The sequence below is a fragment of the Natator depressus genome, chromosome 5, assembly GCF_965152275.1.
Source record: "Natator depressus isolate rNatDep1 chromosome 5, rNatDep2.hap1, whole genome shotgun sequence".
Taxonomy (NCBI): Eukaryota; Metazoa; Chordata; order Testudines; family Cheloniidae; genus Natator; species Natator depressus.
In genome coordinates, this window is record NC_134238.1 from 9625877 (window position 1) to 9648575 (window position 22699).

At 43.3% G+C, this 22699-nt stretch overlaps 1 protein-coding gene across 1 annotated transcript in view; it reads left to right on the top strand.

Moving 5' to 3' along the window:
• The first annotated feature begins 3534 nt into the window (after nucleotides 1-3534).
• The window catches only part of PIK3C3 (phosphatidylinositol 3-kinase catalytic subunit type 3), a 135845-nt gene continuing 116680 nt past the window's right edge, over nucleotides 3535-22699 (top strand). Inside the window, exons 1-4 of the mRNA XM_074952302.1 lie at nucleotides 3535-3681; nucleotides 5512-5700; nucleotides 6912-7055; nucleotides 8589-8718. Of these exons, the coding sequence (XP_074808403.1) occupies nucleotides 3614-3681; nucleotides 5512-5700; nucleotides 6912-7055; nucleotides 8589-8718 (531 nt within the window). The 5' untranslated portion in view covers nucleotides 3535-3613. The remainder of the gene's footprint in view (nucleotides 3682-5511; nucleotides 5701-6911; nucleotides 7056-8588; nucleotides 8719-22699) is intronic.

Here is a 22699-nt window from a genome sequence, read left to right on the forward strand (position 1 = left end):
TTAGCCCAGCAGAAGCAGCTGTCCTATCTCGGGGCCTCTCCTTCTGCCCCTCCACCCCCATGAACATGATACAGTTCTGTGGTGACCTGGAATCCTATTTTCAACGTCTCCAACTCAAGGAATATTTCCAACACACCTCTGAACAACATACTAATCCACAGAGACCTTCCTACCAACACTACAAAAAGAAGGATTCTGGGTGGACTCCTCCTGAAGGTTGAGACAGCAGACTGGACTTCTACATAGAGTGCTTTCGCCGACGTGCAAGGGCTGAAATTGTGGAAAAGCAGCATCACTTGCCCCACAACCTCAGCCATGCAGAACACAATGCCATCCACAGCCTCAGAAACAACTCTGACATCATAATCAAAAAGGCTGACAAAGGAGGTGCTGTTGTCATCATGAATAGGTCAAAAAGGCTAACAAAGGAGGTGCTGTTGTCATCATGAATAGGTCGGAATATGAACAAGAGGCATTTGCTCCAACCCCTCAGACAGAGACAAACACCTACAAGATCTCTATCAATCATTCTTACAACTACAATACCCACCTGCGGAAGTGAAGAAACAGATTGATAGAGCAAGAAGAGTTCCCATAAGTCACCTACTACAGGACAGGCCCAACAAAGAAAATAACAGAACGCCACTAGCCGTCACCTTCAGCCCCCAACTAAAACCCCTCCAACGCATTATTAAGGATCTACAACCTATCCTGAAGGATGACCCATCACTCTCACAGAACTTGGGAGACAGGCCAGTCCTTGCCTACAGACAGCCCCCCAACCTGAAGCAAATACTCACCAGCAACCACATACCACACAACAGAACCACTAACCCAGGAACCTATCCTTGCAACAAAGCCCGTTGCCAACTGTGCCCACATATCTATTCAGGGGGACACCATCACAGGGCCTAATAACATCAGCCACACTATCAGAGGCTCGTTCACCTGCACATCCACCAATGTGATATATGCCATCATGTGCCAGCAATGCCCCTCTGCCATGTACATTGGTCAAACTGGACAGTCTCTACGTAAAAGAATAAATGGACACAAATCAGATGTCAAGAATTATAACATTCATAAACCAGTCGGAGAACACTTCAATCTCTCTGGTCACGCGATTACAGACATGAAAGTTGCGATATTACAACAGAAAAACTTCAAAACCAGACTCCAGCGAGAGACTGTTGAATTGGAATTCATTTGCAAATTGGATACAATTAACTTAGGCTTGAATAGAGACTGGGAGTGGCTAAGTCATTATGCAAGGTAACCTATTTCCCCTTGTTTTTTCCTACCCCTCCCCCCCCCCCCCCGACGTTTTTGTTAAACCCTGGATTTGTGCTGGAAATGGCCCACCTTGATTATCATACACATTGTAAGGAGAGTGATCACTTTAGATAAACTATTACCAACAGGAGAGTGGGTTTGTGGGGAGTGGGGAGAAAACCTGGATTTGTGCTGGAAATGGCCCAACTTGATTATCATACACATTGTAAGGAGAGTGATCACTTTAGATAAGCTATTACCAGCAGGAGAGTGGGGTGGGAGGAGAGAAAACTTTTTGTAGTGGTAAACACCCATTTTTTCATGGTTTGTGTGTATAAAAAGATCTTCTGTACTTTCCACAGTATGCATCCGATGAAGTGAGCTCTAGCTCACGAAAGCTTATGCTCAAATAAATTGGTTAGTCTCTAAGGTGCCACAAGTACTCCTTTTCTTTTTGCGAATAGAGACTAACACAGCTGTTACTCTGAAACCACTCCAGTAACAGACAGACTAAGAATGTCAGCTCATTTCAGACAGTGCGCCTTACACCATCTAGTGGTAAGAATGTTGATTATTAACCATTGATCATTATTGACCTGTTTTGGATTTGATTAACGAATTAAGCTTCACAACATGCTCTAAAATAGCAGATGCTATTATCCCCATTTTACAGATTTAAAAATAAGATACAAAGAGATAGTTATTTCTCAAGGGAACAGGAAGTCAATGGCAGAGCTTGGGGATAAATACAGAGGTGAGTAAATATCGTAAAAAAGTATTTGCAGAATCATTTGTTTGAAGAAGAAAGCACAAGTCTGCTATGTGGCATTCACAAGCATCTTTTTAATTAAGACTTAGATTGTAAACTCTCTGGACCGGGGCCATCTTTTTGTTCTGTGTTGCAGCACCCAGCACAATTGAACCCCAGTCTTTGACTGGGGTCTGTAATCACTACTGCAGTACAAATAATAAATGTGCATAATCATTATGAGCAGGTGGAGATAACTGCTTATATGACCCATAGAGGAGGGGCATCGGCACTTGCCACCTATTAATTCTGGAGGGAGGGCTGCAATGGGGAACAACCTCCCCACAGTGGAGTTCAGGCTGTGTTGTGAGTAGCAGTGCCACCTCTGAGGAATATAAAGGGATATCAGGGATGATCCTGAGCCCATAAAACCAGAGAGCTAGCTGTGTGTTCTGAGCCCCCTGATTAGGGTGACCAGATGTCCTGATTTTATAGGGACAGTCCTGATTTGGGGGCTTTTTCTTATATAGGCACCTATTACCTGCCACCCCCATCCCGATTGTTTCCACTTGCTGTCTGGTCACCCGACCCCTAATGGACTTTCCAGGACAGGGATAGCTCAGTGGTTTGAGCACTGGTCTGCCAAACCCAGGGTTGTGAGTTCAATTCTTGAGGGGACCGTTTAGGGATCTGGGGCAAAAATTGGGGATTGGTCCTGCTTTGAGCAGGGGGTTGGACTAGGTGATCTCCTGAGGTCCATCCCAACCCTGATATTCTGTGAGTCTATAACAGCTACCTCAAAAAAGGGGAAAACCTGGGCAGGTGGCAACTCTAGATGTGAGACAAAGGCAGAAGCCCCTTTGATTTTGAATGGGGGCAAGAGTCACAGCCAGGAGCCCTTTCCAAGGGCATGTGGCAGGCTACAGAGAAGGGGAGAACCAGATGGAGGGGATCCCCTGGGGGGGGGGGGGGAATGGAGAAACTGAGGGTGCTTGGGACGTGCCTCTCCCCCCCAAGTCAGGCAGGGTGACCTGGCAGAACCCGCAGAGCCGCCACTGCTGGGGCACAAAATCCAGGGCATTCGGGACAGTCATGAACCCATCAAAGCAGACAGCAGAGTGTGCACTGAGCCCCCTGCCGATCTCCCAGGACAGCCATCTCAATAGCAGGGAAGACTGGGAAAACCTGGACAGGTGGCACCCCTGGTCACAACAGGGAGCAGCCACCTTGGTTGTAATACTATGGGGGCAGCCACCTAGTCTGGGCAGGCGCAAGGAGACGGCCTTCTTGGCGTCAGCAGTAGGGGCAAGGGAGGACGCCATCTTGCTTTCCAAACCCATAGGGGCAGCCATCTTAGCGAAGCCATTGGTGGGCGCGGCCATCTTGGTTATGGCGCTGCCTGGGGGCGGCCATCTTTGTAAAGAACTAACGCGGGGGCTGCGGCAGCTCTTCCGGCCGGCGGCGCCGGCGTCCCCTTAAGCAAGATGGCGGCGGAGCATGCTGGGATTGGCGGAGCCGCCGGGGTTAGGGGTTGGAGGTACTGACTGAGGGCTCTGGCGGCTGCAGCGGGCGGGGGGAGCCTCTGGAGCCGCCATGGGGGAGGCCGAGAAGTTCTATTACGTGTATAGCTGCGACCTGGACATCAACGTGCAGCTGAAGATGTGAGTGAGGAGGGGGGGCGGCTGGGCGAGGGGGGGCAGCGCTCGCCCCCCCCCCCCCGCTGGGGGGCGGCGGAGGACTCGGGGCCACCCTCCACACCCGGCTGAGGGGGAGGTGGGATCTTTCCTTGCGGGGTGGTGGGCGAGGGGGGAACCTCAGGAAGGGAGGGGGGCGCAGCCCATCTTGGAGACGGTGGGGGCTGTGGGGGAACGGCTGGGTTAGGGCTCCCCTCTAGGGGTGCGGGGTGGGGGGGAGAGCTGGGCCCGGGGTTTGCCCTGTCCCAGCCGGGGTCGGGACGGGGCAATGGAGGGAGCTGGGGGGGGGGGGAATTGGCCTATGGTCCTGCATCTCCAAAGGGGGCTCTCTGTTCATCCATAGGGGGGCTGGGCCTGGCTTTGGGCCGATCGCAGTGTCCCCTGCAGTGGAGCTGGGAACCCCAGGGCCTTGCCTTGTGGGTCTCTCAGCTGGGGCAGTCATGCTCAGCCTGCTCAGTGTCACCTTCAGGGTCGCACAGCTGCCGCAGGGTTGGTTGTCCCGGCGCTGCTGGGTACTAGCCGCTGGCTCAAAACTGTCCGGTTTCCTTCCGAAAACCGGAGAAACGTTTCTTTGGGGTTAGGTCTTAACCTGGTAAAAGCGCTGTCTGAACAGGTCAGCTGATAAAGGTGTATTATTGGCTTAATGCTATTATGCCGGATAACTTGCTTGTATTACAATTAAGACTTAATATTAGAAGGGGGAGACAATCTCCCCCTCCCCCAGCTTCTTCACCTTGTTCGTTTGATACCACTTTGCAGATTCGATATAGATAGTCAGGCCTGGATGCTGTGAACACTTAAGTATGTTCATAACTTAGGCTTGGTCTACACTACAGAGTTAGGTCGAGGTAAGGCAGCTTACGTCAACCTAATTGTGTCAGTGTCTACACTAAAATGCTGCTTCCACTGAAGTGAGTGGCCTGCTACACCAACATAATAACTCCACCTCCACGAGAGGCATAGCACTTATGTCAGTGTGGTTAGGGCAACGCAGTGTCCCTGTCGACACTGCCTTACTCCCCTTGGCTGTTGGCTGTCATTTTTGTCAGTTTCATGGCTGCCTCTGGCTCAGAGCAGCAATGTGGGGCTCACAGGGCCAGCTAAAACTGACAAGAATGTCAGTTTCACAGCTAGTAGGATCCTTGCTGTGAAAATGAGCAGGCACTGGGCTGGCAGCTGTCCCCCCACCCCCAGCTGTCAGCCTAGGGGCGACAGCTGGAGTTGTGAGCCTAGGGGCTGAATTTCACAGCAGAGAGTATACCAGCAAGGAAATTGACATTCTTGTCTGTTTTACAGCTCCAGCTGTGAATCCCATACTGCTGCTATGAAGGGAGGTAGCGGTGAAACTAACAAGAATGTGAATTGCACTGTTCCTAGGCTCCCTATTGTGAAATTGAATCTGCATGGGGGCTCACAGCTCTAGCTGTCAGACTGGGTGGGTGGTGGGCTCCAGCTGTGAGCCCCAAAATGCCCCACTTTAGTCAGTGCAAGAAACTTCACTGTTTTCTCTGCAAACATGCAACATACATAACATTAAATAATCTATTTTAAAAAATAGGCTAAATTCATTGATGCCACTTCACTGAATTTCTGAATCCTTCTCACATAGTTAGATGACATTTCTCTCTGAAAAATAGTAATCCAGTACAATTAATGATTGCAAGACAAAGATAGCAAGCCTCTGTGCTTAATAATGTCAATAAAAATCCCATTCACTCTCCAGTTCTTTCTGTGGACATCTATTATTTAAAATGAAGTTGGCATTATATGACAGTTTCTTTCTTTCTTTTAATTTAGAGGAAGTCTGGAAGGGAAAAGAGAACAGAAGAGTTACAAAGCTGTTTTGGAAGACCCTATGCTGAAGTTCTCAGGATTATACCAGGAGACTTGTTCTGATTTGTATGTAACTTGCCAAGTGTTTGCAGAAGGGAAACCTCTTGCTCTTCCAGTTAGGACTTCCTACAAAGCTTTTAGCACTAGATGGAAGTGAGTGACTATATTTCATATACATCTTAAGTATTTGGACATTGAACTACATTAATATATGCTGTGGCTTTTCCAAAATTTACAAATTATAAAAGAGAAACTCTTAATCAATAGTCTGGGGATGTTTTCTTCACATTCTTGATTCTTAATACAGTTAATATTATTTGTACTCTGGTGCCTAGGAATTCCAGTCAGAGCTCCATTGTGCTGAATACAGTACATCCATGTAATCAAAAGATACTCTTTACCTCAAAGAGCTTACAGTCCTAACATATGGCTAGAGAACAAGCGGAGAAAAACAAATAAAATGTGAGGAGGTGAGGGATCAGGCAGAGGAACAGCATATGCAGGAAGTTAGGATAGAATATCATAATGAGCCCTTCTGGCTGTAAAATCTCAGCAAAGGCAAGGTTAACAGTGCTTTGATTGTTTGGTATAACAAGTAGCATACATATTTTATTTGCTAGGAAATCCAAGCAGTATATCCCATTGTGGTACAAAGGAAATGCATCTCCTTTGCAAATCATAACTACATAGTGGAAACTACATCAAGCCAAGCAATTTCCATTTGCTAATGGGGAAAAGGGCAGAAATCCTCATTTGTGTTCTGCTTGAAATATCTCCTTCAGTGAAACAGTTTTCACCCGTTTAGAGAAGCCAAAAATTCTATATTTCAGATATATTAGGATGTGTAAAATAAAGCTATCTTTGTAATGATCAGTTATTAAGAAAATTTTTAAGAGTGACAAATGGTGTTTTGTAATTTTGATTTTTCAGAGAAGCACCCCTGGTATTTAAAGTAACTTGACTAACAATAATAATTATTATTAGCTATTTTTGAGGTGTGACTAAAGTGTGTGTGTTTGTACCTTTTTTCTATTCAGTTGGTTAAGTGTGGCTGAGTTGCATTTTATTTTAGTTTTATTTAACTTTATTTTTTGGTCCGGGCCTGTAAATGTTCATGACAATTTTGCAAGGCTGTTTGTTTCCCATAAACAGAGTTCAGTTATGAATTTTGAATATGTTCTCTTCAGCTGTGGTCCTGCAAACACTTACACATGTGTGTAAGTGTGTACTGGGCCAGAGCCCAAGTGAACATATTCAGCCATATCTTCAAAGTTCAAATATTAGGGAAAAATACCTGTAGGGAGTATAAAATAGAACAATTTAAAATATGAAGTTCATAACTAACGATGAGTTTCTCTCCTCAGCTGGAATGAATGGCTAAAATTGCCTGTGAAGTATCCTGACTTGCCCCGTAATGCACAAGTGGCTCTGACAATTTGGGATGTGTATGGGCCAGGTAAAGCAGTTCCGGTAGGGGGAACAACAGTCTCACTCTTTGGAAAATATGGGTATGTTTCTTTTCCTTGCATGGTACCGTAAAATAATAGTTTGAACTGCATTTGTGCACAGTAATAAGAGTCAATGGTCATATTAGGGAGTGATGCGTTGATGTAGCTACATTGCTGCAATGGTATAAAGCAGTGCCTGTACAGAAGTGACTTGCCCTGCTTTACACTCAGGCAACTGATCTGCCCTGGGGTGTTGCAAAGATGTAGCTATTTTGGTTCAAAAGTCCCTAGAGGAGACAAGGCTTTAGGCTGAAAGTTCTGAAAGCTCTTAAGTTTTAAAATGGCAAGTGCTGAGACCACTTCAAATCATGGACTCCAGTAGGCTCATATATTAGCAACAGTCTGCACTGCATGTTTATATAGGTATGGAAATATGTGCTTAGCCTGAAGTGTGAACAGATCATCAACATTTGGCTGGCATGTGCTCTGTAAGTGTTGTAATGACATTGATAGGCACCAGTACACTTGTCTCAACCAGAGTTTATCATAAAATTAGGACTAGTCTTTGGTTTAAAAGGATAAGTAATGAAAAATACCTGTCTATGCAGTATTAGTATAAGGTAAAGCTAATCCAGGGAGAGTGGAATCGTCAAAGGTGCGTAAAGGAACTAGACATCCAATTGTGACTGACAATCAGTGGGAGTTCTATACCTAATTCCCTTAGGAGTCTGTTAAAAATCCCAGCTGAAATGCAGAGTCAACCCATGTACGCCAGGAGTCAGGGTTTTGGGTGTGCATTGGTGTGTGGTCTAGCTAGCCTGTGTTGCGCTCATCATCGTGGATTCTGTGCGTGTCTAAAAAGTCATGTGAAAATTAAAGAGACCAGGTGGATGAGGTAATATCTTTTATTGCACCAACTTCTGTGGGTGGGAGAGACAAGCTTTCCCGCTTGCTCAGAGCTGCTCTTAAGGTCTGGCAAACATGAAGAAGATCTTTGTGTAAGATCCAAATTTGTGTGTCTCACCAACAGAAGTTGATCTAATAAAAGATATTCCCTCACACACCTTGTGTCTCTAATATCCTGGGACTGACATGGCTACATCAACACTACATACAACATATTGTGCAAATGGCGTTGAGGGGTTCCATATTTGTCTTTACTGACAGAGCAAACTTGTTCAGTTTACAAGTAAAAAAGATATTTGTTCCTAAGTGCCTGCTCTTTAAAGGCAGCAGCATAATCTGTAAACCAGGCGGCATGCTTACTGCCTCGTGCATCGTGACTGGTAATAAAAGTCGAAGGCCAAGTTCTGCCTTCAGTTTACACCTGTGCCACCCATTGACTTTGGGAATTGACAATTTTTTTCACTTACCAGGAATCTTCTTCATTTATTTTTAAACTGTACATGGCACCGAAAATGAAGGCCACCTAAGATATGAGTTACCATTCACTTTGCAGTTCAGTTAAATAATGCATGGCAGTGTGATTCTGAAATTTTGGCAAAAGGAATGTGGGAGTACTATCATTGTACTTGGATACTGATGGTTGTGGTGTATTCAATTTACGAAAGTGATGCTACATCTTTCTTATAGTATGTTTCGTCAAGGAATGCATGACTTGAAAGTCTGGCCCAATGTAGAAGCTGATGGCTCAGAGCCCACCAAAACTCCCGGGAGAACCAGTAGCACTCTCTCTGAAGATCAGATGAGCCGATTGGCTAAGGTAACGTAACAGTTCTTCAGTTAGGTCTTTAAGGTTGCTCGCATCTATAATATAGAAGCCAGGAATGGAAGACCTGCTTTGCGTGCCATTTTCTGACATTAGTTATCATGCTTTTAAAGATATTTACCTTCTCATTTAACTATAAGGGATTATTGGTGTGCTGTAGCATTTCTCCATATTAAGCTATAGATCAAAATATAAAAGTTAATATTTGGCAACATCATACTAAACACCCCAGTCTTCTGTAAGAAATTTATGAGCATCCCTTGAAAGTGCTCAGGGGAGACCAAAATGCTGAACTCTTCAGTTTCAATAAGAATTATTTTAATGAGCTTATATTAAGAGATTTCCATGTAATTTCTGTAGCATTCTTCAGTAGTCGTCTTCTAAATGTGAAAACCTTAGGCCACGTCTACACTACAAACTTTGTTGATGCAAGTTACTTTGGCATAAAGCTGCCCCAGTTCATATATTGCTTGTGTGTGTGCATGTTTGTGTCCTTGCATCAGCGCTGTGCTTGCTCACCAAGAGCGTTCGTGTTGCTGCACAGTGCAGTGCAGTTTGGGTAGGTATCCCAGTGTGCAACCGGCCACTGTCTTTTGGGAAATTTTGGCAAAGTATGGTGCGGCCAAAACAAGTTGCACAGTCGTTACTGGGAGCAAGGGGTTAACTTCCCAGCATGCAACTGTCTTAATCCCAGGTCATCTGTATCCCATAATTTTGGCATCTTTTTTTCAAAATCCCATGAACCCTCATGGTTCTCCTCATTCTGTCATGTCTGACAGAGGCATGGAGCCTGCCGAGCTCTGCAGTATTGTCCTAATCGTTGCAAGCAAGGACGCATGATTCTCTGGTATTTCCAGTGCCACAAGAATAATGCAATCATGACAACTTTTCGGAGGACAGATTGCTGTGGAACCTAGTGAGAACCAATTCAAGGTTGTTGTTGATGGTCACGGAGCAGCTGCAGGTGGTGGAGCACTGCTTCTGGGCCTGAGAAACGAGCACTGACTGGTGGGACTGCATTGTAATGCAGGCTTGAGATGACGAGCAATGGCTGCAAAACTTTTGGATGCGCAAGGCGACATACCTGGATCTGTGCACTTAGCTTGTCCCAGACCTCCGGCCCAGGGACACCAGAATGAGAGCTGCACTGACAGTGGAGAAGCGAGTGGTGATTGCACTGTGGAAACTTGCAATGCCAGATTGCTACCAATTAGTGGGAAATAATTTTGGAGCTGGAAAATCCACAGTGGGGGCTGTTGTCATGAAAGTGTGCAGGGCCATTAATTGCCTCTGCTATGTAGGACTGTGACTCTTGGCAATGTACAGGACATAGTAGATGCATTTGTAGTAGTGGGTCCTGAACTGCAATGGAGCAATAGACTGCATGCATATCCCCGTTTTGGCACCAGAGCACCTTGCCACAGAGTACATCAACAGGGTTTCTTTTCGGTGGGTATGCAAGCATTGGTAGATCACCAGGGATGCTTCACCGACATCAGTATGGGCTGGTCAGGGAAGTCAAGTGATGCTTGCATCTTTGAGAATACAGGACTGTTCAGAAAGCTACAAACAAGGGCTTACTTTCTCAACCGCTGGATTATCATTGGCAGTGTTGAAATGCCAATAGTGATACTGAGGGACCCAACTTACCCCTTGCTTCCCTGGCTTATGAAGCTGTACACCGGCCACCTCAGCAGCATCAAGGAAGAGCTCAGCAGGTGCAGAATGACAGTTGAATATGCTTTTGGTAGATTGAATGAATGCTGGCATTGTTTATTCAAGAGATTTGAATCTCAGAGAGAAAAATATCTTGATGGTTATAGTTGCCTGCTGTGTCCTGCATAATATCTATGAAGTGAAGGGGGAAAAGTCGACGTTTCTGTAGCTATGCTTGCACAGCCTCTTCTCACCATAGGCCCAGGAGAGCCAATACTTCCTGTCTACTCCAAGCTGGAGTGTATCTAGAGCATGTAGCCACATGGTCAGCTAGGCAGTTGCTCACAACAGTGGTGAGCTACTAGGTGTGCTTGCAAGACTGGATAAGTAGGAAAGGGCATTTCAAAAATTTGCTGGACTTTCAAGCAGCGGGGTGCATTCTGAATGACGTGACCCCTGGGCAGTGGAGCTCACAACTGAGGCCAGAGCAGTCAGGGTTGGGCATCGTGGGACAGCTGCTAGAGAACTGTTAAGGTTGACATCAATAACACAGTGTGTCTGCTTGTGCTCTGTCAGCCTCCCGCTTGGGGAGGTGATGTTACTATGTCTGTGTAATGGGGCACTTACATCAGTGGGAGACAAATTTAGGTGCAGACACATGCACAACTACATGGATTCAAGGTGGCTTATGTCGACCTAACTTTGTAGCATAGCTCAGGCTTTACTCTTCCGATCAGTACTGATCAGTTCTAACATAACATTAAGACTATTCTAGGTGGAAATTGCAAGAAGAGAGATTAGATGTTAGCACTTCTTTGGCGACTCAGTGGTATTAATGTCAATTTTGTGCAGAAACAAAGTTTCACTGCCAGAACATAATGGAATATACTTTTCTGTTGCCTCAAAGCTTGTCTTGAAGAACCCCTGACCATAAAGGATGATTTCTGTAATTGGTCAGTCTGCGTTCAATCATGAACCACTGGATTAACCTATCAGTCCACCTTCTTGTAGCAAACATAGGCCATGCTCACTTAATAGTTCAACTATTTTAATTAATAGACTTAGGTCAGATTTAATAATTTGGTGATTGTCTCCTAGCTTTTCAAGGCAGCCAGCCGCTTTCATAATTGTTCAAGGAAAGTTTGTGATATAAATCTCTTTTTCCTCTTCTAGAGATTTATGATGGCAATAAACTAACTTTCATTTAAGCTGTGTGTACCTTGAGTTTCTAATAGAAAACTCATTATAATCTGCTCATTTATAGCCAGCAGGTCACTATAACATGAGCAAGGTTGAATTTCAAGAGCAGTAAGAGGATACTCTTATCCACAGAAAGCTTCAGATGCTATTTTGTTGTTGTTGTAATGGTTTTCTTTTTGGAATGGGAACAAAAGCAATATAATGACTGCCTCACCTGATAATCTTAATACTAATTTTGTTTAGAATCAACACTATATAGCCTTCTATTGAACATATTCCTCATTGGATTCTAGGAAAATTGGCTGAACATGAAATATTTCATCAAGTCTTGAGGTGTTTTTTTTTTGTATTGCATTGAGGAAGACATTCCATTGTGTTTAGAGTTAGCATAGGAAGAAACTAAGTGCATATGATCTTAATTTTCTGCTTTAGTGTGGTGAATTGGTTTAATGTAGTGAAATGTTGTATTCCTTTTTTCCTACATTTATATCTACAAGGTTTTGTTTTTCACATCACTTAGGACTTGTTCACTTTGGAATTTTCCTTTTGACGTTGGCATAGCTACTTCTGTACGCTGCTGACGTGCATCCACTTCCAAGCTTTGTGCTAACCGCTTTGTCCCCCTTCCTGCTCACCCGACGACAAGTCCCACATATATAAGGAACCGAAAACATTGGAAGCTACACAGCTCTGTACCCTCCAGGATGTGCTGAAGAGCACTGACCCTGAAGACATTTGCAGGAGGGTTTTTTTCTTTGTTTGTTTGTTTGTTTGTTTGTTTGTTCTCAAATGATCTTAGAAAGTCTGCAGTGAACGTGGTCAGCAAAAGATTTTGTGGCTAGCAGACTAGGCAGCATTTTTTCCACCTGACTGTCTAAGGTGTACTAGGTTGGGCCTATTTTCTTATGGACTTCCTAGAACTTTCAGAAAAACAGGGCTCCTCTCCAGCAGTTTTTGACAATTAAAAAAAACACCAAAACACTTAGAGAATATCCCACCCAACAGAAAAAAATTAAGGTTGCAGACTAATATGGCATTATGAGTGCACTACTTTTCAAGAATGTTAGACATAAGTGTTATAAATTCAAAAAACACGGGAGATAAGGCTAGAATGTTCAAACAAGGCACCCAAGCTACCTGAACTCTAGGTTCTTAGCAATGTCCTGGCAAAACAAACCTGTGCTACTTCAGTGTTCCATAATAAACAATGTTGGTACTTGTGACCAAAACCGACAATGTTGTATACTTAATTGCTCTGTGGTTACACTGCTTTATGACTAACTTTGAAACCATGAGCAGAGCACACAAAATAAGTTTTACAAATTCCTGATTTATGAATAGCACACTGAAGGCAATCATCCCCCATGCTCTAGCAAAGGCCCAATCTGCTCAGGTGCTGAGGGCAATCAACCTCTTATAGTCAGTGTTTGAGTTCAGATACCGACTCTGTATTTTTCCCCTTTGGCAGTCATTTATCCTGTTATCACACAGTCCATGTGCCTCAATATACAAAATTCATATTTCCCCCATCAGTGGTGTAGCATTGTAACTCCAGTCAGCTACCAAGAGGGCAATTTTTTCCCACCAAATAAAGCTTCTATTTATCTTTTTTATTTTTGGAATAGCAGGTTGCCTTGTCTTTCTCCCCCTCCTGTTCAGTTGTGCTTAGATTCAGCCTCGCAGTGGCGGAGGTAGATTGGTGCTGTGCTCCTGTAACTTTACCTATCGTACCTGCTGTAAATTCAATTGACTAGGGTTTCTGGATGGTGGAAAAGAGTTCTCACTTACCCAGGTGTGCCCTAGCAAATGGATTAATCTGAGCTATGGCATTCTTGAGTAAAACAGACTTTCAGGGTTCTTATAACCTATTTAGCAGTTGATGAGCAATTAGTGATCTTGTATTGCTGTATGTAAAAGAGAATTTGAATATTTGTTAAAATGAGTGATTAACAGTGTTGGTTAAATGTAGGCATAGTATCTGTGGACGCGGTGTTCCAAAGTCATCCTCATTGACTTCTGTAATATGTTTGCAGTTAAAGTACTGGTCTGATTTATGATCATCTGTGATGGTCTTATGATGATTGATTGATTGTCTGACACTAGAGACCAAGTTGAAATCCACCAAATGAATTATTACTTAAAAAAAAAAATACATACAGCTGAAAGAGCTGCTTTCCATTTGAAGGAAAATCCTTTTTATTTCTTGACACTTTTTTGACCAGCACTTCGTTGATCCACATGAAGAATTCAGTCATGCTCGTGTAGGTTTTGGACATTGTTGAAACTCCCATTCTGCTGTGGAAAGAAAATGTTTCATACATAACCTTCTCAGGTTGATGAAACTGTGGCAAGCATTCAGTTTGGTAATGGAGTGCCATATCATCACGCTAACGTGAAATGTTTGAAAGTTGCTTCGAAAACTGTCAGCGTGGCTGAAAGCTATGAAGTTGCCCTCCCAGGGGATTGTTGGCAAAGCAAGCTCCATTCCCTTATCTCCGTAATTTATATGCAGAGAGTGGAACATTTTAGTGCTTTGTTTAATAGTAATGACATGAGGACATTACAATTACATAATCCTACCTTAGGACTGATAGGTTGGTTGATTGCTTTAAAAAGAAAGCTTTGCTGTTAAATTATCACTTCTTCCACTTTCCCTCCCCTCTACCCACATCACTGCTCCTATCAGCTGAATGAAATTGGCTGATCATACCACCACCTTGTCCTTAACATCAGTGAAAGCATTCGGTTCTTCAGGGTAAGATAGTATTCATCTTCCAGAGAACATATTTCTTATTTCACAATGCTTGGCGGCCTTTCTAATTGTTTATTTTAAGCTGTTTATGTATTTCTAGAGACCGACATTGTTTCTGAAGGGGTAAGTGTCTGCGGACATCCTGAATTCTGTATATGTAGATAATCCATGATGTATTGTGGGGAAGGAAATGGGGGAACCAAATTGGCTCATTAGGATTACATTTAACCTGCTATAATGATTGACCTCTTGCATACATCAATATTTTATATGGTCTTTTACTTTTACCTTTTGGCGTAAAGGGAAATTAGTGTGGCTACTGTTCAGATTTGGATACTCTACTTTCAGGTAGAAGAGGCACAAGACAGTAGGAAGCAGTTTTGCATGGGTTGAAGTGATTGACTAGATCAGTGATGCTCAAACCTCCGTAGTTCAGGAGCCAAATTAGCAATCAAGATTACCCAAAAGAGCCACAGTAGCGTGAATTCATTGTTTCATGTATTATATATTCATATTTAAACAGTATGACGGGAAAATATTTAGTTTATATATAAATTATATATTATTTTCACAGGACAATGACTGACGAAGTATTGACAGGTTTCAGAGTAGCAGCCATGTTGTTCTGTATTCGCAAAAAGAAAAGGAGTACTTGTGACACCTTAGAGACTAACAAATATATTTGAGCATAAGCTTTCGTGAGCTACAGCTCACTTCATTGGATGCATGCAGTGGAAAATACAGTGGGGAGATTTTATATAAACAGAGAACATGAAACAGTGGGCGTTACCTGATCACTCTCATTACAGTGTGTATGGTAAGGTGAGCTATTGCCAGCAGGAGAGAAAAAAACCCTTTTGTAGTGATGATCAAGGTGGGCCATTTCCAGCAGTTAACAAGAAAGTGTGAGGAACAGTGTATGTGTGGGGAATAAACATGGGGAAATAGTTTTACTTTGTGTAATGACACATCCACTCCCAGTCTTTATTCAAGCCTAATTTAATGGTGTCCAGTTTGCAAATTAATTCCAATTCAGCAGTCTCTCTCGTTGGAGTCCGTTTTCGAAGTTTTTTGTTGAAGAATTGCGACTTTTTGGTCTAATCGAGTGACCAAAGAGATTGAAGTGTTCTCTGACTAGTTTTTGAATGTTATAATTCTTGACATCTGATTTGTGTCCATTTATTCTTTTACATAGAAACTGTCCGGTTTGGCCAATGTACATAGCAGAGGGGCATTGCTGGCACATGATGGCATATATCACATTGGTAGATGTGCAGGTGAACAAGCCTCTGATAGTGTGGCTGATGTGATTAGGTCCTATGATGGTGTCCCCTCAATAGATATGTTGACACAGTTGGCAACGGGCTTTGTTGCAAGGATAGGTTCCTGCGTTAGTGTTTTTGTTGTGTGGCGTATGGTTGCTGGTGAGTATTTGCTTCAGGTTGGGGGGCTGTCTGTAAGCAAGGACTGGCCTGTCTCCCAAGATCTGTGAGAGTGATGGGTCATCCTTCAGGATAGGTTGTAGATCCTTGATGATGCACTGGAGAGGTTTTAGTTGGGGGCTGAAGGTGATGGCTAGTGGCGTTCTGTTATTTTCTTTGTTGGGCCTGTCCTGTAGTAGGTGACTTCAGGGTACTCTTCTGGCTCTGTCAATCTGTTTCTTCACTTCTGCAGGTGGGTATTGTAGTTGTAAGAATGCTTGATAGAGATCTTGTAGGTGTTTGTCTCTGTCTGAGGGGTTGGAGCAAATGCGGTTGTATCGTAGAGCTTGGTTGTAGACAGTGGATCGTTTGGTGTGTCCTGGATGGAAGCTGGAGGCATGTAAGTAAGTATAGCGGTCAGTAGGTTTCCGGTATAGGGTGGTGTTTATGTGACCATCGCTTATTAGCACTGTAGTGTCCAGGAAGTGGATCTCTTTTGTGGCCTGGTCCAGGCTGAGGTTGATGGTGGGATGGAAATTGTTGAAATCATGGTGGAATTCCTCAAGGGCTTCTTTTCCATGGGTCCAGATGATGAAGATGTCATCAGTGTAGTGCAAGTAGAGTAGGGGCATTAGGGGACGAGAGCTGAGGCAGCGTTGTTCTAAGTCAGCCATAAAAATGTTGGCATACTGTGTGGCCATGCGGGTACCCATAGCAGTGCCGCTGATTTGAAGGTATACATTGTCCCCAAATGTGAAATAGTTATGGGTGAGGACAAAATCACAAAGTTCAGCCACCAGGTTTGCCGTGACATTATCGGGGATAGTGTTCCTGACGGCTTGTAGTCCATCTTTGTGTGGAATGTTGGTGTAGAGGGCTTCTACATCCATAGTGGCCAGGATGGTGTTTTCAGGAAGATCACCGATGGACTGTAGTCTCCTCAGGAAGTCAGTGGTGTCTCGAAGACAGCTGGGAGTGCTGGTAGCGTAGGGCCTGAGGAGGGAGTCTACATAGCCAGACAATCCTGCTGTCAGGGTGCCATTGCCTGAGATGATGGGGCACCCAGGATTTCCAGGTTTATGGATCTTGGGTAGTAGATAGAATATCCCAGATCGGGGTTCCAGGGGTGTGTCTGTGTCTGTCCCTGAACTCAGGGAGTTCCTCAAGCAAATGCATGAAGATGACAGCACCTCCTTTGTCAGCCTTTTTGATTATGATGTCAGAGTTGTTTCTGAGGCTGTGGATGGCATTGTGTTCTGCCACTGTTGTGGCCCCTTGTGGCATGTAGTAGTTTAGATAGTTTAGTGTTTCTTTTTTTTTTTTTGTAGAGAAGCAAAGTGTGTGTTGTAAATGGCTTTTCTAGTTTTTGTAAAGTCCAGCCACGAGGAAGTTTGTGTGGAAGGTTGGTTTTTTATGAGAGAGTCCAGTAAAAGCATCCTGATTGGTTAATAATTAAATTAGTGTTTTAATATCACATGTCTCCTGTGGCTCTTTGCAACACTTTAAAGAGCCACTTGCAGCTTGTGAGCCTCAGTCTCAGTATCATTGGACTAGATGCTTTTGTGCTGAAGGGTGGGGTATAGATCATTTGGTGCTCGGTGGGTGTAGCCATGACACACACTGCCCCAGTAATGCCCCTGGGATATGACCTTCTGAGCTACGTCTGTTTGGAAATCCCAGCAGTGGTTTAGTGTCAGCCCAGGGAGGCTTTCACTACTGGGAAATAATCAAATACAAATGAGCTTGGTTAGAATCTTAAGACGAGGTTTGTCTATATTTGGAGAGAAAGGGGTTTTGCTCTAAAATCTGGGACAGGAGGATCCAAAGACAGAAGGGCATCTCTATAGTTAGGGCTCTACCAAATGCATAGTTCATTTTGGTCAATTTCACAGTCAGAGGATTGTAATAATTGTAAATGTCATGATTTCAGCTCTTTAAATCTGAAATTGCACGGCGTTGTAATTGTGGGGTTCCTGACCCAAAAGGGAGTTGTAGGGGGGTTGTGGTACTGCTACCCTTACTTCTGCGCTGCTGCTGGCGGCGGTGCTGCCTTCAGAGCTGAGCAGCTGGAGAGTGGCAGCTCTGAATGTAGAGCCTGTGCCAGCAGCAGCGCAGAAGTAAGGATGGCCTGGTGTGGTATTGCCACCCTTACTTCTGTGCTGCTGCCTTCAGAACTGGGCCCTCAGTCAGCGGCTGCCACTGTCCGGCCGCCCAGCTGTGAAGGCAGCATTTCAGAAGTAAGGGTGGCATGGCATGGTATGGTATTGCCACCCTTAGTTCTGTGCGCCTGCTGGCGGGGCGCTGCCTTCGGAGCTGGGCTCCCAGCCAACAGCTGCCGCTTTCCGGCCACCCAGCTCTGAAGGTAGCGCAGAAGTAAGAGTGTCAATACTGTGCCCCTCACTGCCTGCCAAATAGCCTTGTCACCCTCTTCCCCCCCCTACAACTCCCTTTTGGGTCAGGACCCCCAATTTGAGAAACGCTGGTCTTCCCTGTGAAATCTGTATAGGATAGGGTAAATGCACACAACAAAATAGAGTTCATGATCCGTGACGTGTTTTTCATGGCCACAAATTCGGTAGGGCCCTATCTGTAATGCTTGTCTTCATAGACTTGTTTGAAGGAGGGGACACATGAAGGGAAAGTTACAAGAGACTATTGGTTTTGGTCATTGTGATTTGGTTGTAGAAGTACCCAGTACAAAATTCAGCTTGAAACCTAAGAGCTGGCTATATGTTTGTTTTTTTTTTGTTTGTTTGTTTTTTTTCCCCCTTCATCTGTGTCTTCTCTAAACTTTCTTTCCAGCTGCTCAGACTGTGAGTGCACAACATAGGATTTTCCCTTCCCCAGTTCCTTTTCTGTGATTCTAGATGGTCAGCAGATGAATTCTATGAAAGAAAATTTTGCATGAGCTTTACCAGAAAAAAATTAGTAACTGCAGTTTACTGAGTTAGGTGGTGATATTTCAACTTCTGAGAATTAAATTCAGAAAGTTGCCGTCTGTGACTTATCAAATGCTTGTAACTTAGGTTCGGTTATACTGGAGTCGAGAGCCTCAAAATAATGTCAAGTAAATCAACTGCCTTAAGCACATAACCTGACAGACATTGGTACAAGTTCATGTTTCTAATATTCCCATGGAAAAGGTTTCAGAACAGAAGGCGTCAGAAGCCTGAGGCCAGTCTTCAATTTGACAGGTTTAAAATGGCTGATTAATTAGAGGTCAAGCTGCAAACAATGAAGATAAATTTCATGGCAGTCTTTTTCCCCACTATTGGATAGCTGTATGTTAGGATTTTCAGCGTGAATACTCGTGAAAGTAAGAACTAACTGCTGACTAGAATTACTAACGATGGACAGGTTTCAGAGTAGCAGCCGTGTTAGTCTGTATGCATCCGATGAAGTGAGTTGTAGCTCATGAAAGCTTATGCTCAAATAAATTGGTTAGTCTCTAAGGTGCCACTAGTACTCCTTTTCTTTTAACTATGGACCGGTATGATTCAAACTTTTCTGCAGATGTTCTGTTGAACCCTAATTCTGGACTGCAGTATCCCTATTGTTCCATTCTTAGGTTCCTTCCAGGGTGGATAAAAACCAATGATTTTAAAAAAATAAAATCAAAACGAATTTTTTATTTAAATTAGGTTTTTTTCCTCAAAGCATTTTATCAAAAAAATCCACCTAAAGGTATTTTTAATTAAGATCCATTATAGCTCAAAGATATCTCGTCATGGAATAGGGATTATAAATTCGAATTCTATAGTATGAGACAATATATTCATATAGGTGTTTAAGAAAAGTTTTGTAAATGACTTCCAATAGTTCATGGATTAGGGACCCAATCTGATGGGGTTCCAGGGGCTTCTGTATAGATTATTTCTATCTACTCAATGGGACTCAGTGCTCAGTCTAGAAGATACCATCAGAGATGCTTAGTTTTGCAGTTCTCAAACTGCGGATTTGTGTCTCGAGGTAACATGCTTGTTAACAGCAAAAATGTTTTAAAATAAATTATATATAGAGATGAGAGATAACAGACCTCAACTCTATTGTCCTTCTGCAAATTTGTGTACACGGAGTCAATCCCTTACCTCTCTCTAAAAGTGCAAAGTTTCAAAAAGTTCAATGAATAGAAGATTGTTGGGGGCAGAATAGATCTGGACAGGAAGAAGAAGTCTGGAGATAAATGTGAGAAGCGAGGGACATATGCTTGTTTTGTTAAAATATTATGTTTGCTGTTGAAGAAAAAAATCCAGAATACTTAAAGTTGTTGTTTTAGTTAAATAACACAATTTAAATGACTGTCTGCTGACATTCTCCTCCTAATACAGCATGGCACGAAAATCCTCCAAATATTAATGATTAACCCGTTGAATCAGAGAGAGTTTACCCCCCAATGACTTCATACATATCTGCTTCAGTTACCTTTGGTAAATGAAATAACCAAACAATCATTCATTTTCTGATATAGCTGTAAAACTAATCTGAAAAATTTTCAAAATAAATCACTGTTTAAAAATGTATAGTGTGTACCTTCTAAAAATGGAACCTACATCTATCTCTGAGTTGTGAAGAATATGTATGAAGGTTATAACAACCAACGAGAACGCACTTTTATGTAGAAAACCATGATTAAATCGAGTCTTCCTGACTAGTGATTTAAATCATGATTTAAATCAATTTCATTTAAATCAAATCTACCCTGGTTCCTTCTAACTGGTGGTTCAGCATATTATGCTGATTTTAAGTACAGAATTTGTGAAATGGACAAATATTAAAGAAGTGAATATTGTACTCATTTTCATGAGGGTCCTGGCCTAGATTTGAATCCAGATCTGTTGCGATGAAAGGCTAGTACAAAAAGTAATTACAGTACCAGCTCATTCAAATTTATAGCAGCATTGCTTAATGTATCTGGCATATGCATCACCCTTGGTATCGCTCTCTGACATCAGGTGTTTGATCTGATGTGAAATGAGTTGGTGACTCTTTCTGCTGAGTAACGAGAGATCAGACATCTGTCACAAAAAATGACTGGCGGACCATAGCATAGAAACCAAAGTTTGGATTTATTATAATGTAGATCAGTGCCGTTCATTCCACCCCTTATGTATTCTAGGCAATGGTCCTCAACGAGGGGACCGAGGCCTCCTGGGGAAGCTCGAGCAGGTTTCAGGGGGTCCATCAAGCATGGCTGGTGTTAGACTTGCTAGGACCCAAGGCAGAAAGCCAAACCCCGCTGTGCAGGACTGCAGCCTGGGACCCAAGCTCCACCACCTGGGGCTAAAGCTGAAGACTGAGCAACTTAGCTTTGCGATGCTTCCTGTGGCATGGGGCCCTGAGCAGTTGCCCTGCTTGCTACTCACTAATGCCAGACCCAGCTTTTATATGCAGAAAATCAGTTGTGGCACAACTGGGCCGTGGAGTTTCTATAGCATGTTGGGTAGTGGGGGGAGGCTCAGAAAAAAAAAGGTTCAGAACCCCTGTTCTAGGGGAAAGTGAAGAGGTGCTCGTGAGAGAAGAGATCTGTCAAGGCTGACATTGCTGGTGGAGTGATGGGGACAGTTGACACAATATAGAGTAGCTGGATAGGGTGAGGTTAAAATGCTTAGCCTTAAGGCAAGGACAAACAGCTTGAACTCTGTGCAAGAAGTGATTTTTTTACCCACGAAAGCTTATGCTCAAATAAATCTGTTAGTTTTTAAGGTGCCACCAGACTCCTCGTTGTTTTTGTGGATACAGACTGATACGGCTACCCCTCTGATAGCTTGAACTTGTTGCAATGAAGGCTGATATTGGGCTACAGAGCCAGTCTTAGTACCATGGGGAATAGGATGATTTTTTTCCCAATGGTTGTCAAATGTACTTTTCTGTACAGACCTGCAGCATCATTGCCTCCTAGTGAAGAAGAAAGACCTGTGTAGTGTCCTAAAGACCAACGTGGTAGTGGTTTGGCTCATGGTAGAAATACTTGTTATGTTGAGGCCTCATTCCTGCAGTGGCTAGAGTCAGGCTGGGCTGGCACTTTCAGCTGCTGTTCAAAGCATTTTAAAAACTTAGTAAATTCTCATGCTTTGTCCATCCCAGGATTTTTTTAAGTATCTCCAGTAAATTCAGCCTTTATGAAGACTTTTGCTTAGGTTCGTGAAGCATAATTTAGATAATTGAGTGCATGCTTCTGACACTAAGCAGTCTAACATTTATTAATAAGAAACCTTCCCACTCTGCTATGAATTGTGATTTTTTGATGTGAAATTACCTTTAATCAAGGGCTGGGTTTTTTATGGTTGCTTACTTGGTTAAAGCTTTTGATAGTCAAATTTGCCATTTCTAATATTAACCGACACCATTCTCGAGACATGTCTGAAAGCATGCTCGTGTGGTGTGGGCATAGATATCTGTACACGCTCTCATCCTTTCCAGTTAGAATTTTCACAGAAGTTGGCAAAAGGTATTTTTTTTTTTTTTTTTTATAAATAGACATAGGTTTCTTTCCATTGCAAGGGGCTTCCAGAAATATTCCATACGTTCATTGAGTTGCCACCAGATTGGCATCCCTGCTCATTAGGGCCTGTTCTTGCTTTATCTCTAACTAAGATATAGAAATAAGTTAGAGGTGCTTCAACATCCCTTACTCTATATAAGTCATTCTTCCCTGGCAGTATCCCTACAAACTTGGGGGGGAGGCCTGAGCAGAAACAAAATGCTGCCACAAGTAGTAAAACCTGTTCAACATTAGAGAACCTTGATATGCTAATATAAGCAAAAAGAGTTAAACTTTTCTAGGCTGTGGGTAAACCCAGCCCTCAAAATAATAGGGAACCTACCTTCTGCAAGGCATCTCTTCCTTTTGTGTGTCATCCCTTTATTATGCAGAGATGTTTGAGGGGAGGAGAAGATGAGGTTGACTCCTCACGCCACCTTGTGTGCTTGGGACAAAGTAGTGCCC